Raw genomic sequence first — 14,798 nt, 5'->3', positions numbered from 1 at the left:
GGCTGGTCTACATGATTGAACCGAGACTTAAGGATAGAATGAAATCTGGGAGGCATCCGGTTTGGCCAGAACTTAGTGTGTGAATGAGAGCCAAATTTAAAAAAAAAAAGGCCACACAGGTAGATTGGATCTAGAGTTTGAAAGGTATTCACTGCTCTGCTGAGCAGTTTGGATTTTGTTTTGGAGGTACTAGGGAGCCCTCGAAGGTTTTGGACTAAAATACTGACATAGGAAGGGTATTTTGGTATCGGGTGAAGGATGGTCTTGGAGAAGAGGGGGACCAACAAAGATCCTGTACATAGGGGGCTTACTGTCCACAGATGATGAGACCATTTCTGGAAGGAGGGAACACTACTGGCCCGGTTGCAGGAAACATGGGGGTAGCAATCTTGAAAGGCTTCTTCTCTTGCATGACATTTGAACTGGGTCTAGAAAGAAAGTTAAGAGATTTCAACCAGTAGAGGTGGGAGGAATATTGGGCATCTGTCATAGGAGATAGAAATGAGATCAGCTGGAGAGATGGGCTGGAGCCTTTCATTCATTCATTAAAGCACACAGCTCTGAGCGTGTCCATGAACACAGAAGATAAAAGCATCATGGGCTCCTAGAGCCCAAATGAGAAGATACCCCAGGAATGGGAGCATAGTGCCAGGGGCGCTATCAATCATTATTATTATTGGGGGAGTTAGTCACTATCAATTATATCCATAATCCTTTGGAAAGTGTTTTGTAAACCTTGAAGAGAAATATGTGGAAATATATTAATAAATATATGAATATGAAAGGCAGCCTGGAAGAGTGGAATTTGAGCTGACCCCGGGGCCAACAAGATGAGGGATCAGGTCCTATCCCTGTTGTATACTAAATGGCTCTGTGACCCAGCTTGAGTCACTGAACCTCTCAGTGCTCTAGACCTCTCTCTACAAGGTGCTAAACCTGTATTGGCAAGGGGAGTTTTCTCTTCTGGGAGTTCCCTGTGCCAGTGAAATCCCAGGGCCAGTCCCTACCCTTCTATCCCTAAATCTCTATATAAAGACTACCTATTTTATCATTGGATGCTTTATACATCAGTCAGCAAGCGTTTATTGGGTACTTGCTGTATACCAGGCACTGTTAGGCACTAAGCATGCAGAAATAAAAGTGAAACAGTTCTGGGTTTACATTCTAAATGGGGAGACAGTCCTAGCTAGACATACAGGTACAAAGTAAGCAGGGCTGGGGGGACCAGATGATGTGTCTTTGATTGGGAATTGAGAAATTTGGGTTTTAAAATCTGTCCCTGCCTGGTTTTGTAACCCTGGGCAAGCCATCTGACCTTTCAGAATTTCAGTTTTCTCACCTGTATAACAGGAATGTTTAGTCTTTAAGCACAGATTGTTCTCCATCCCTCCTCATGTGTGGAATGCTCTTCTCATCTCCAATCCATTTTTGCTTTTCTTTGTACCATCAGCACTTTGTAACACCTTAGCACTTGGCACACAATAGGCCCTAAATAAATGCTTGTTGATTTGCTTGGCCTCTTGGAACCCCTAGCTCCCTTCTAGGCTCAACTTCTGCCACCTCCTACAAGAAGCCTTTTCTGAGGCAATTTATTAACGCTTTTCCTCTACACTCCACTGCTGTGAATTCATTTTTTTCCTGTCTACCTACATGTACTTATATGTAAATCTGACTCTTCAGCCTCCAAAAATGATGTAAGCCCCTTGAGGGCTAGTAGGATTTTATTCTTGTCTTTGTATCCTCAGCTCCTAGTATAGTGCCTGACAAACTATTGGTCCTTAAAAACTCTTTGTTTGGTAGAGTGGAAGAGAGAACAGTTGGAGGGAAGTGATTACTATCTTCCCCTATCTGAAGTGAAAAGAGGAATAATGATAAGTTTTTGAGTATAACCTTGTGTGTGGTGTTGTGGGGTATGTGGGTGTGTCTCTCTGTGTCTGTGTATCTGTCTGTGTGTGCATTATTAAGAGTAATGCAGGAAGAGGTTGCCAGGGGAAGGATTTCAGTTTGAAATAAGGAAGAGCTCCACATATTTATCTTTCAATGTTGTGTAGTGTTGTCTTATCTCTGCTAGACCTGAGCTTCTGGAGGTCAGGGGCTGTTTCTCTGTGATCTCACCCTGAGCCTTTAATATTTATTGAACTACATAGAATCAAAGCAAGTGAAAGTCAAGAGACCTTAGAAATCATCTAACTTATCCAGCCAACCCCTGGATGACCTTTGGGCTCCAGGAGGCCCTTTGAAGGCAGGTGCCTTTTTGGTTTTTGTCTCTGTATGCCCAGTAAGAATAGCATATATTTGTAGAGTACTTCATATACATTATCTCCTTTGATCCTAACAATGATTCTGGGGAGGGAGGTGTGATTATTACCTCCATTTTACAGATGGAGAAACTGAGGCTGAGAGCTGTTAAGCAATTTTTCCTGAGTGACCCAACTAGTGAGTCCGAGGAAGCATCAGAACTCAGACCTTCCTGATTTCAAGTCCAGTACTCTATCAACTGTGCTACCTAATTGCTCATTTGGAGTATACTAGCAATGTGTCATTTTTCAAATCATGTCTGAGACCTCATGACCCCATTTGGCGTTTTCTTGGCAAAGATATTGGCATCGTTTGCCATTTCCTTCTCCAGCTCATTTTACAGATGAGGAAACTGAGGCAAACAGGGTGACGTGACTTGCCTAGGGTCACACAGCTAGAAGTAACTAGAAGTGGATTTGAACTCAAGAAGATGAGTTTTCTGACTGCCACTCTGGCCCTTTATCCACTGTGCTACTAGAATCAGTAGTAGATGCTTAGTGCATATTTTTTTGAATAGATAAGAGACTGAGGTGAGGAAGATTGTAGCTTCAGGAGGCCACCACAATAGGCAGGCTCATGGGCTACAGGGCTAGCTGCCTTGAGACTAAGGGAGTGCCTTGTCACGGAAGCTGGTGACCTTTCTGTCAGGGAGGCTGCTGTAATCAGTCCAAGTTACCCTTCAAATGATCAACATTTGTTAATTAATTAGGTGCCATATTGGAGAGAGTATGCACCCATATTAGTAAAGGACAGATTATATAAAGTAAAAACACAAAAGTAATTTGGAAGGGATGGAGAAGGTTCCAATGTCTAAGGGCATCCCGGGGCCAGGCTTCCTTCAGACTGAGGTGTTTGAACCAGGTTTTAAAAGAAAGAAGCTCAGGGTTCTAAGGGTCCTGAGTGAGGACAGCGTGTATATTCCAAGCATGGGAGGCAGCTCGAGCACGGAGACAGGAGTTGGAGCTCTCTCTCCCGTATAGAAATAGCAAAAAGGCCAGTTAATGTGTAACAGTCTGGAAAGGTCAGCTGGAGCCAGGGCATGGTGGGCTTTGAACTCCAGGCAGAGGAGTTTGCATTTTATCACGGCAGCAGTACAGAGCTTTTTGGTCAGGTGGTGACACAGTCAGAACTGTGCTTTGGGGACATCGCTTAGGGGACCATGGCTGGAGAGGGATTGGAGGCTGGAGGCTCCAGAGGGGTTAGCAGTAGGCCAGTCATGAGGTCCTGAGCTAGGATGGTAGCCATTGAGGGGACAGAGAAGGGGAAAGAGAAGAGAAAAGTCTGTGGCCCACTGGCCTGCAGGGGCTACTAAGTTCTGCTCCTTAAGTACCTACTATGTCAGGCAGTAGGCGTGCAACACCAAAAAAACACCTACTATGTGCCAGCCACTGGCCACACAATCCCAAATAAGCACCTACTATGTGCCAGCCACTGGGCATACAAAAGCCAAATAAGCACCTATTATGTGTCAGACACTGGGTACACAATGCCAAATAAGCACCTACTATGTGCGAGGCACTGGGCATACAAAACCAAAAGTAAAACAGTTCTTACCTTCAAGGAGCTCACTGGAGCCTTAGAGCCGCCATGGTGGGGTAGGCAGAGTATATGTCTTGGTGGCAGGAAATCTTGGGTGTAAATTTCATCTGCCACATTTACTGGATGGGCCTGGACTCCAGTGGAACTGCTCTTAAATCTAGCCTCAGATACTTGCTAGATCTGTGACTCTGAGCAACTCACTTAACCTTTATTTGCCTCAGTTTTCTTATCTGTAAAATGGGGATAACATTGGCACCTCCCTGCTTAGCGCAGTGCCTGGCACATAGTAAGTGCTATGTAAACGTTAGCTATTATTACTTATCCACTGTTTGCCTCAATTTTCTCGTCTGTAAAATGGGGATTCGGGGCAGCTAGGTGGTGCAGTGAGTACAGCACCAGCCCTGGAGTCAGGAGGACCTGAGTTCAAATCCAGCCTCAGACACGTGACACACTTACTAGATATGTGACCTTGGGCAATTGTCTTGCCTTTCCCCCTCTAAAAAAAAATGGGGATAACGTTAGCACCTACCTCCCGAGGTTGTTGTAAAAACCAGATGAGATGATAACTGTGAAGTGTTCAGCACAGTGCCTGGCACCTAGTAAGCGCTATATAAATGTCAGCTATTATTATTAGTTGTATGACCCTGGGCCAGTCACTCCCCTTCCCTGGGCCCCAGAGGTTCCTCATCTGTCAAACGAGGGAGTTGGACAAGGTGACCTTTGAGGCTCCTTCCTGCTCTAGACCTTGGCCCCTGTGTTCAAGGTTGTACTGAATTCCTCTCTCTGATCTCCCCCAGCATTAACTTTCTGTGACTTCATGTGGTTCAACCAGCATTAAAATTCCAGAGGACTCTTCTCTCTACCAGCCTTCCTGGTTATCAACAAGGCTATTAGAGAGACAGATGACACAGATCATTATGATATACAACGTTACATAATAAATGCATCACTGAAGTTCAAAATGCTATGTGAGGTCCTAGGAGAAGGTTATTGCCTAAGAGGCAATCCTGGAAGGCTTCCTGATAGAGGTGACAGTAACCCTAGATTTTAAAGGCCAGGTAGTAAGGAAGGGGGAAGAGGTATTCCAAGCATAGAAAAGAGTTTGAATAAAGGCAGTGGACTGGTGGGGGCTGAGAGAGAGACCCCGTTTTGCCACAATGAAGAGTGGTGGAGGAAAATATGAAACTGGAATAAAATTTAAGTCCTTTCAGTTGTGTTCAACTCTTCATGACCCAGAGATATTGGAGGGATTTGCCATTTCCTTCTCCAACTCATCTTACAGATGAGGAAACTGAGGCAATCAGGCAGGGTTAATGACTTACTTGCCCAGGGTCACACAGCTAGTGAGTGTCTGAGGCTGGATTTGAACTCAAGAAGATGAGTCTTCAGACTTCAATCACTGTGCTCTTATGCACTATGGCACCACCTAGCTGCCCCTGAAAATAAATATAGGGTGATAATTTTTTTTGTCAATTTTTAAAATTTTTCACTTGAATACAAAATGAGAAAAGAAAAAAAATGGCCATGTAGCAGACTATAAGAGAGAATTCAGTATAAAATAATACATTTCCATTTCAAGAAAACCTATATGATAACTATTACTCATTATTTTCAAAGCTTCCCAGCTTTTCTTTAATCCCCTGTTAGTTTTCCTGTTTTCTGCTGTACACTTTCTATTTTATTTTTTTCCCCTCCCAAAGAAGGCTCTCTTGTCTCTCTCTCTGTCTCTCTGTCTCTTTCTCTCATTAGCACCTACCTACCACTCAGGGTTGTAAAAATCAGATGAGGTAACATACACACACATGCATATATACACATGTACACACATACATAGATATCTATACGTATATGTAAAACCATACTATGCTTATCTCCTGTATCTGTTTTTCTTGAGGTAGGTAGCATGTTCCTTCATAAGTCTGTCTTTCCGTATTTTTCATCATCATTTCCTACACCACAGTAACATTATTTTTTGGATTCCAACTGTATAGAATCTTTGAGATTTATCTGGGCATTTATAATAGTGAGAATGCCTTGGTTGCTCAAAGGTATTCTTTAAACAATACTGTGATTACTGTATACAGTGTTCTCTTGGTTCTGCTCATTTTGCTCTGTTATTTCTTGTGGCACTCTCTCCATGCTTTTCTGAGATTATTGACCTCATCATCTCTTAAAGCAGAGTAATATTCCATCATGGGCATATACCACAACTTGTTCAGCCGTTCCTCAGTTGACAGGCATCCCCACAATTTCCAGTTCTTTGCCACTACAAAGAGAATTGCTATAAAATATTCTAGACGAGGTAGGTTCTTTTCCATTTTGGAGTGTTTGCAAAGTACTTTACCCACATTATCTCTTTGGAGTCTTAGAGCAACAGGTCTAGAAGCAAGTCAAATAGTCCACCAACTGTCTTATTTTACAGATGAGAAACTGAGGTCCAGGACAGTAAGTTGACATGTTTAAGGTCATGTATTTAGTAAGCACTAGTGTACTTCCTCCCCTGGACCAAAGTGCATTTACAGATAAAGTAAGGCGCAGAGACTTCCAATAGTCTCCCTGCTAATGGTTGGTTGTAGACCTTTAATGGCAGGCAGTGGAGTTTAAATTGGCCTCTTGAAGCAACTGGGAGCCCTCGAAGGTTCTGGAGGCAAAAGACTGGATCCTTCTTAGGTGAATCCTGTGCAAGTGACTCAGACAAGTTAACAGTCTGGAAGCATCATAGGCAAGATATGAACCCAGATCCTCTGATTTGAGAAGCACCCGCTTTTCACTGTACTTTGGACGAGGCCTAGCCTCTCTGGGATGGCAATTTCCTCATCTGTAATTATCCAGTTGGGGCGGCTAGGTGGCACCATAGAGCGACAGGCCTGGAGTCAGGAAGGAAGATTCCTCTTCATGAGTTAAAATGTGGCCTTAGACATGAGGTGTGTGATCTTGGACAAGTCACTTAACCCTGTCTGCCTCAGTTTCCTCATCTCTAAAGTGAGCTGGAGAAGGAGATGGAAAACCATTCCAATACCTTTGCCAAGAAAACCCCAAAAGGGGTCAGGAAGAGTTGGACGTGTCTGAAAACTGAACAGCAACAAGTATGCAATTATAGGCTTTGGGCTGGGAGGCGTAGTGGAATGAAGGGTAGGGATTATTCTGGCTTTGCTCTTGTGCAAATCCCTGCCCTTTTCTAGGCCTTAAAAAAGTTTTCTTAAGGCTTACTTCCTCCAGGAAGTCTTCCTAGAGTTTATCCAGAGCTCCTGGCTAAGGGACAGGAACTGACCTCAGTCCACCCCCTTGCTGTTGGGTCCTGCCAGAAGGAGAAGCCCCATAAATTAGTGTAGAATGAATGAAGACCCCACCCCACTGGCTGGAGACCCATTTCAGTCCCAAGTCAAGAACATCCCCATCTGAACTTGGCTTTAAATTCTGGTTCTACTGTTTAGGTGCTGGGCACATCATTGTCCCTTTTTGGGTCTCAATTTTCCCATCTGTAAAATGAGAGGGTTGTATTAGCCCAGACACTCGACCTTTTTTGTGTCCTGGGTCCTTTTGACAGTCATTCTGGTGAAGCCTACGGACTTCTTCTCAGAATCATGCTTTTAACATGCATAAAATAAAATATATGATTACAAAAGAAACTAGTAAAATTGAAATACAGTATCAAAGTATTTTAAAGCAGTCCACAGAGTCTGGGCAAAGACTCCCTGGGCTGAGGGCTCCCTTGTGAGGTTCCAGGCCTTCCAGAGCAGGCTAGTTCCTGGAATCAGGTACCGCAAAGGGAAATCCTTCTTGAGGGATGTTCTCTGTAACAGTGGAAATGTGGTGGATGTCTGCAGGGCTGTGGGCACCGGGACTCCTGGGTGTCCCTGCCAGGAAACAGGATTGAGCGGCAAGTCTCCTGCCTTCTGGTAAGAGCTTGGGCTCCTCAGCCTGGTGGAGAGCTCCCCAGTAGCAGACATTCCCCACCCCCCTCCCCAGCCTCCTTAGTCAGGTCTATCCCAGGTCCAGGCAGCTGTTTCCTCTCAATAATTAACATAGGAATGTGCCCAGATTCTCCCCTCGTGCCCAGAGTCCTTTCTCCCCCTCTGCAGAGCCAGCCTCCCTGAATGAGGGGCTGGCCCAGGGCAGCCTGGCTCCCTCCTGGGCTTGGGGCTGGTCTGAGCCAGAATAGCCCCTTCCAGTCCCCACCCACCCAGCTGAGTGACCTTGGACATATTACACAACTTTTCTGGGTGGTTTTCAATTTGGACTCAGTCAGCAGTCAGCACAGGCCCTCCCTCCATTCCAGGGACTTTCACTGGGTAAAAATAATAGAATGTGAGAGATTTAAGAGCCCAGAGGGACTTTCAAAGTCAACAAAGGGAGCTGTTTATTATCATCACCTACTATGTGCTTTACCACCTACTGTGTGCTGAGTGCTGGGGATATAAAGAAAGGCAAAAACTGCTCCCAATCTACAAACCTACAAACAGGGTCCTCAGAGATGATCTGCTCCAAGCCCCTCCTTTTACTATTAGGGAAATTCTTCATTAAAGACTAAGCTGGACCTTCAGCTGGTGGGATGGGCTGGAGCTCTTGATTCATTCATTCCTTCCTTCATTCATTCATTCAGTAAACATTGATCAGGCTCCACCCTCTGGCTAGGGCATGGGGAGCAGCCCAGGGCACCCATCCCTGCCCCTTGGGACCCCCTTCCTGCTAATCTCTGGGGAGACTTCTTGGAGGAAGGTGAACTTTGAAGAGATAGGCTTAGCTTGTAACAGAGTCTTGCCTCCAAGTTCACCAGCCTTTGAGCCCAGACCTGGAGCCTCCCAGTCTAGGGTGGGTGGGTTCAGGCCAGGGCGCTGCTCAGGAGTGGCCTGAGTGGGGAGTGTAGCCTGCTGGGAGAAGAGGTTCTACTTCTCTAGCTCCTTGGCGTTCTCTTTGCTGGGGGGAGGGGACATGGGCGGGGCTGGGTGGAGGCTGGGGGAGCAGCTGTGGGGCGGGTCCTGAGGCTAACCCATCCCCCCACCTTCTCCGTGGGCTGCTCCCTCTCCCCCGCTCCTGGGTAATCGCCGTTGTCATGGCAATGGTGGTGTTGCCAGGGCACCCGCCTCCCAGAGGGGGCCCCCGGATAAATCACTGATCGGCAGCTTCCCTGGGGATGGGCAGGGTGGAGAGCTGGGGGGCCTGGCAGGCTCTGAGGCTGGGGGTTGGACTCTTGGGAGCTGACCTAATCAGGATGGACTTTCTATGCCTGGCTGACTATGGAGCTGGGGCCTGGACTTTGGGGGCCTGGCCAGCTCTGAAGTTGGGGGCCTGACCCAGCTTTGAGGCTGCAGGCTCAGCCATACAGGAAGGAGCTCTTTACCTGGGGGCCTATCCCTGGCGCCTGGGCCCCACCTGCTCTGAAGGCCTTCCTTGCTCCGATTTTGAGCTCAACCCTCAGGTTTTCTCAGCTTCTCTCAGTTTCTCACTGACCCTTTCATTCTTCTACTTGACCCGTCACTGAGCAGCTAACCAGAAAACAACTCATCTCTCCAAAGGAGTGGCTACTTGAAAGTCCGGTGAAGCCTGACCTACTGTGGCAGTGGCTTCTCCAAACAGGGCAACTCTTCCCTTAAACAGCATTCTCCCTGGGCCTTATTACCTACACTCTTCGATTCAGAGCTATGGAGCTGGGGGACCCATAGAAGGTTAGAGCTGGATGGGGAGACCATGGAGCAGAGAATGTCTGAGATGGGAGGGCCCTTAGAAGAGAGAAAGTCAGAGCTGGAAAGGCCCTTAGAACACAGAATGTCAGAGCTAGGTGGGGCCCTTAGAACACAGAATGTCACAGCTGGGAGGGCCCTTAGAACACAGGATAGCAGAGCTGGGAGGGTCCTTAGAACAGAGAATCTCAGAGCTGGGAGGGCCCTTAAGAAGACAGAATGTCAGAGCTAGGGGGGGCCCTTAGAACACAGAATCTCAGAGCTGGGAGGGCCCTTAGAACATAGCATGTCAGAGCTGAGAGGGCCCTTAAAAGAGAGAAAGTCAGAGCTGGGAGGGATCTCAGAACAGAAAATATGACAGCTGGGAGGGCCCTCAGAAAATAAAACTTCAGATCTGGAAGACCCTTAGAACCCCAGGATGTCAGAGCTCAGGGGGCCTTTAGAACATGTAATGTCAGGCCTTAGACACCACACACCATCTAGTCTAACAAGTTCCAGAAGAGGAATTGACTCACCCAAAGTCAGACATTAAGTTAGCAGCAGAATCAAGACTGGAATCCAGCCTCCCTGGACCCCAAGCTCGGTCTCAGGGACTGAGGCTCAGGGAGGGGTATGAGGATGTCTTGCTTGGGTGCGGTAGGATATGGAGCTCATTCCCTTGCTGGTGACTCAGTGGGTGACTCCAGGTGACTGTGGTGGCCAGTTGGTATCCCAGGGTGACTGAAGGAAATTTGAGATTAAGGTGGCATGGGGCTGCTAAACGGAGGGTACCATCGAGTCAAGATACAAAGAGTCCCTGGTATCTAGCCAGGATTGGGCTCTGACTCTTGAAGTGGCTAGGTAGCACAGTGGATAGAGTGCTGAGCCCGGAGTCAGGAGGACCTGAGTTCAAATCCAACCTCAGATACTTACTAGCTGTGTGACCCTGGGTGAGTCACGTTACTTTTGTCTCAGTTTTCTCAACTGTAAAATGGGGTAATAACACCACTTCCCTCCCAGGATCAAATGAAATAACGTAAGGTGATTAGCACAGTGCCTGGCACATCACAGATGCTATATAAGTTCTTCTCTTCTCCCTTCATGGTTAGAACATCTTCCCTCACTTCCGTGGGGCTTCTCACAGAGGACCTAGACCTGAGGTGATAGTTGCTGCTCCTCAAGGATATTTTAGCTCTTCCTAATTGGACGATTCCTGCTGCTGAGTCCGTTTGCCTTTCCATGTAACGAACAGAGAATTTGAAGGACGCTTGAATGGGGCCAGCCAACTGTCAGCCTCTAATTATGTCTGTCTTGGCCTTTGTTGGGGGCACACAGGAAGACATAGCTGTATTCACTTAGTGAGACCAAAACAGGTTTCTGGTGTTTAAATGGGAACTTTTACTTGGAAACTAAAAACCATCCAAATACAGGAGACCTCGAGGAGCACAGAGTTTATCGATTTTCTGATGGATGAGCAAGTCTGAGGTTCATAGGATTTGGGAATCATAGATTTAGAGCTAGAAGGGACGGTAGGATGTCATCTGACTTCCTCGAGAGTCCTGGCTTTGCTTCGAATTTGATGCATGACTTTGGGTGGGCAAACTATTTGTTTCCCAGGCTTTGAAACAAAAGTGTTGCATTATTGGGTTTTTAAGGTCTTTCTGAGTCTCGGTTCCCTCGTGTGTCAAATGGGAATGATAATCCTTGTGATTGTCCCCACCCCACCAAATTGGTTATTTGAGGGGACCATCCTTTGCCAACTGGAAAGCTTGGCCAGCAGTAGGAAAACCCGAGTGTTCCGGCTTCTAGCCTGGGCCTCTCCAGATTTAGGGGCCCCACTGGAGCTGAAAGAAGGGCAGATCTCAGGATCTAGGGCATGGGGTCCAAATGACTTATTTTACAATCAGAGAGGAGAAGAGACTAGTCCAAGGTCATCATATCCCATCACATTTGGAGCAGAGCTAGAGACTGTAAAAGGAGGAGGCTGGGTCAGATAACACCTGAGCTCTCTTCCAGCTCTAAGTAGATGATCCCGTGAAACCTAGGCCTTCTGACACCTGGGCTCTGACCCCATGCCCTCTGACCCTAAATACAGTATTTTTTTTTATTATACTACATTGAATCTAGAGTTCTCTTGTTCTAACCAAAGAACCGCCCCAATGCTTCAGTTTCTCACCTCTGTCTCACACCTGAGTCAGGGGAGGTACAAATTTAGGGACAAATCTCTTCTTTGGAAGAGAAGCAATTGATAACTTGAGGCCCGGCTGTAATTTCAGCTCTAAGGGCACCAGGGGCAGGGAGAGGTGGGAGGTGGTAGTGATCACTTTGCTATGGGATTTGGGGGGAGGGGGAGGGCAGGAGTCAGGTGCTAGGGTAGTCCTGCTCTTGGTGCTGAGCTGGGCCCTAGCATGGTCTGTCTGCCCAGGATGGTCAGGGACTAGACACAACACGGGGAGGATTAGGGTCCCTGGCTCCTAACCAGAATCTCCCATCCCAACTGATCAGCATTTCCCCAGCTCATCAGAAAGTCGCTCCTGGGTGTGTTGCTGTACTAAGCAGTCCTGGGCTTATTGGGGATTTATGTCTGAGGATCTCAAAGCACTTTGCAGAAAGAGGAATGCTCCAGTGGGGATGACTTGGTTCTATTTTATTGTGTCAAACTTGGCTTAACAGCTGATGCTTCAGGCTCCTGTCCTAGGGGCAAGAGAAAAGCAAGGGGGATGAGGAGGAGGTAAAGACTGGAAATTACTGCCAAAGCAATCTGGGAGAGCTTCCTGGAGGAGGTAGCATTTGAAGGGAGAGGGGAAGCACGTTGAGGGAGCAGCAGAGGGGTTAGGTCTGTGAACATCTTGACATCGTTCTGTGTGGCCACAGGACATCCTGGGTTGAAGGAAGGAGAGAGGAACCCTGCCCTTAGGGAGCCACCTCTTTGGGAAAGGGGGAAAGGGCCACGGTTCTGTCTTCAAGAGGTCCACTCAAGCTTGTCTATGACTTCATGCTAATTTTTTTTTAACAGAGTCTCTGTAGAGACCACCTTCCAACAGGAAAGGCTTCAGGCCATTGCGGTGAGTACCCTGATATCATTCCCCCTAATCTAATAGGGGTTTTAGTGAAGCTGGATTAAGCTGGGGCTTGGGGGGGGTGGCAATCAGGGGTCTTTCCTGTCTCACTGTGTGAGAGAAACAAGAAAAAAATTCATCTACTTCTCATTTAGTTTCTCTGGGTCTGTTTCCTTATCTGCAAAATGGGGGGGAGGGGTTTGGAATAGATGGCCCCCCAAGGTCCTTCTACATTTATGAGCCTTTGACCTCCCTGGGCTTCAGTCTCCCCATCTGTAAAAAAGCTGTATCTCCTCGAGGCCACATGCAGCTTCTAAGCTGATTCTCGTCCTCATGTTATCTGTTGTTACTGGGCCCATCCTCAAAGCCTTTCCAGCTTGAGACAACCTGCCAGATCTCGGGCTTGGTTGGCAGAGACTTCAGGAACCCGGGGTCACCTCTGTACCAGTGACGCATCTGCAGAGAGCTTCCCTGTTGCAGTAATAAAGATAATTCAATATTTGTTATTAGAATGTTCATGATTAAAGTTAATTAATAATAATGAATATTGTACTTATGTGCCTCTTTGCATTTTAGAAAACTTTCCCATCCATGGCTCCATTTATTCCTGATGACAGCAAGTCCAAGGGTGGAGAACTTGTGGCCTTGAGAACCTTGTGAGATCCTCAAGTACATCCCTTTGACCCAATCCAGTTTGGATTCAAAGGGCCTCATTTCAGTACCTAGAGGGCCACACATGTGGCCTCGAGGACACAGGTTCCCCACCCTTGGCGTAGTCAAGAGATGGCTAGCTTTGGGATCAGAACCTGTCTGTAACATATACTGGCTGTGTGGCCCTGGGCCAGTCCCCTGACCTCAGTGCTCTTGGCAGCTACAGACAACGGGCCTACCTGCTTTGGTAGAGGGAGTGTCCTCATCTGAAAATTCCTGTATGGATGAAAAAAAAGCACTTTTAGTAGCCGAGCACTGATCGACATCCCCAGTGTAGAACTTGGATGGTAGTATAATGCAGAAGCTTCGGTTTTAGAGTCAGGGGACCTGGGTTTGAATCCTGGCTGGGCCACTTAGCAGCTGGGTGACTTTGGATAAATCTATACCTCACTTCTGCGACTCACTTTCATCCCATGTTAAAATGATGGGGTTGGACTAAGTGATATCAGGTCTGAATCCAGTGATAAATCTGTGATTTAAAAGTGAGTCTTGTGGGGGCAGCTAGGTGGCACAGTGAGTAGAGCACTGACCCTGGAGTCAGGAGGACCTGAGTTCAAATCCGGCCTCAGACACTTGACACATGTACTAGCTGTGTGACCTTGGGCAAGTCACTTAACCCCAATTGCCCTGCCAAAAAAAGCAAAAAAAAAAAAGTGAGTCTTGGAGAGGGAGAGGGAGAGGGACTTACCCAAGGTCACACCATCAAGTAGTTGGACTAGACAGAAACCAAGAGCCCTGGTCTCCCAACTCCCTCCATTTTCAAGTGGGCCAGGTGACATAGTGACAAGTGGCTGTCTTGTCTATGACTTGGGAGGCCAGAGGGACAATCTTAGCTTAGCTTCCTCCTCACCTCGGTGGTGGGGTGTCTCTTTCCTTCTTTGTCCTCTCTGTATAAAATCAGAGGATCAGACACTATCCATTTCGTACAAAGAGATGGTGGCCATATTGAGACACATTTTAAATATCCTGCCAATGTAGGAAATTTTTGCTTTGACTATGCATATTTGCAATAAGAGTTTCTGTTTTCTTTACAATGGGAGTAGGAGTGAGGAGAGAAAATAGACTTTTTTGCAAGTAAAAATTAAATTTAAAATTTAAATTAAAAAAAAGGAGTGTGGGAATGGATGGTCTCTATAAGGACTTAGTGACCAAGATTTTGGCTGAACCTGGCATATTGTGTGTGATTAAACCTGAATATTAGAAGGTTCAGGTTCAAGATCCATTGGTAGATGCTGACACCTGCTGGTCGTTGGTGGTATCGCACCCCAGCTCTGTTAGCTATTACTCTAGCTCAGAGCCAGAGCAGGAAAACCGAGCCCAGGATCCCTCTAAGTGAGGAGTTTTGAGGTCTAAGGCATGTAAGAAAATAAGTTGTTTAGAAGACATTTTTTGGGACTAATTCTCCCTTCACATCTGTCCCTTAGGAGAAAAGAAAGAGGCAAACTGAGATTGAGAATAAACGGCGGCAATTGGAAGATGACCGGCGGCAGCTGCAGCATTTAAAGGTACCTGTCCCTATGGGTGACTGCAC

The 14,798-nt window shown here is 46.8% G+C and overlaps 1 protein-coding gene across 2 annotated transcripts in view; it reads left to right on the top strand.

The window, feature by feature from the left end:
* PALM (paralemmin) overlaps positions 1–14,798 on the top strand; it is a 30,485-nt gene that overhangs the window by 2,846 nt on the left and 12,841 nt on the right. For both annotated transcript variants that reach the window (XM_036740896.1, XM_036740895.1), the window contains exons 2-3: positions 12,514–12,562; positions 14,692–14,772. In XM_036740896.1, the coding sequence (XP_036596791.1) occupies positions 12,514–12,562; positions 14,692–14,772 (130 nt within the window). The remainder of the gene's footprint in view (positions 1–12,513; positions 12,563–14,691; positions 14,773–14,798) is intronic.

This window comes from Trichosurus vulpecula, chromosome 1, assembly GCF_011100635.1.
Source record: "Trichosurus vulpecula isolate mTriVul1 chromosome 1, mTriVul1.pri, whole genome shotgun sequence".
NCBI classification, from domain to species: domain Eukaryota; kingdom Metazoa; phylum Chordata; class Mammalia; order Diprotodontia; family Phalangeridae; genus Trichosurus; species Trichosurus vulpecula.
Note: the sequence above shows the minus strand (reverse complement) of the source record. Positions and strands in the feature narration are given on the sequence as shown.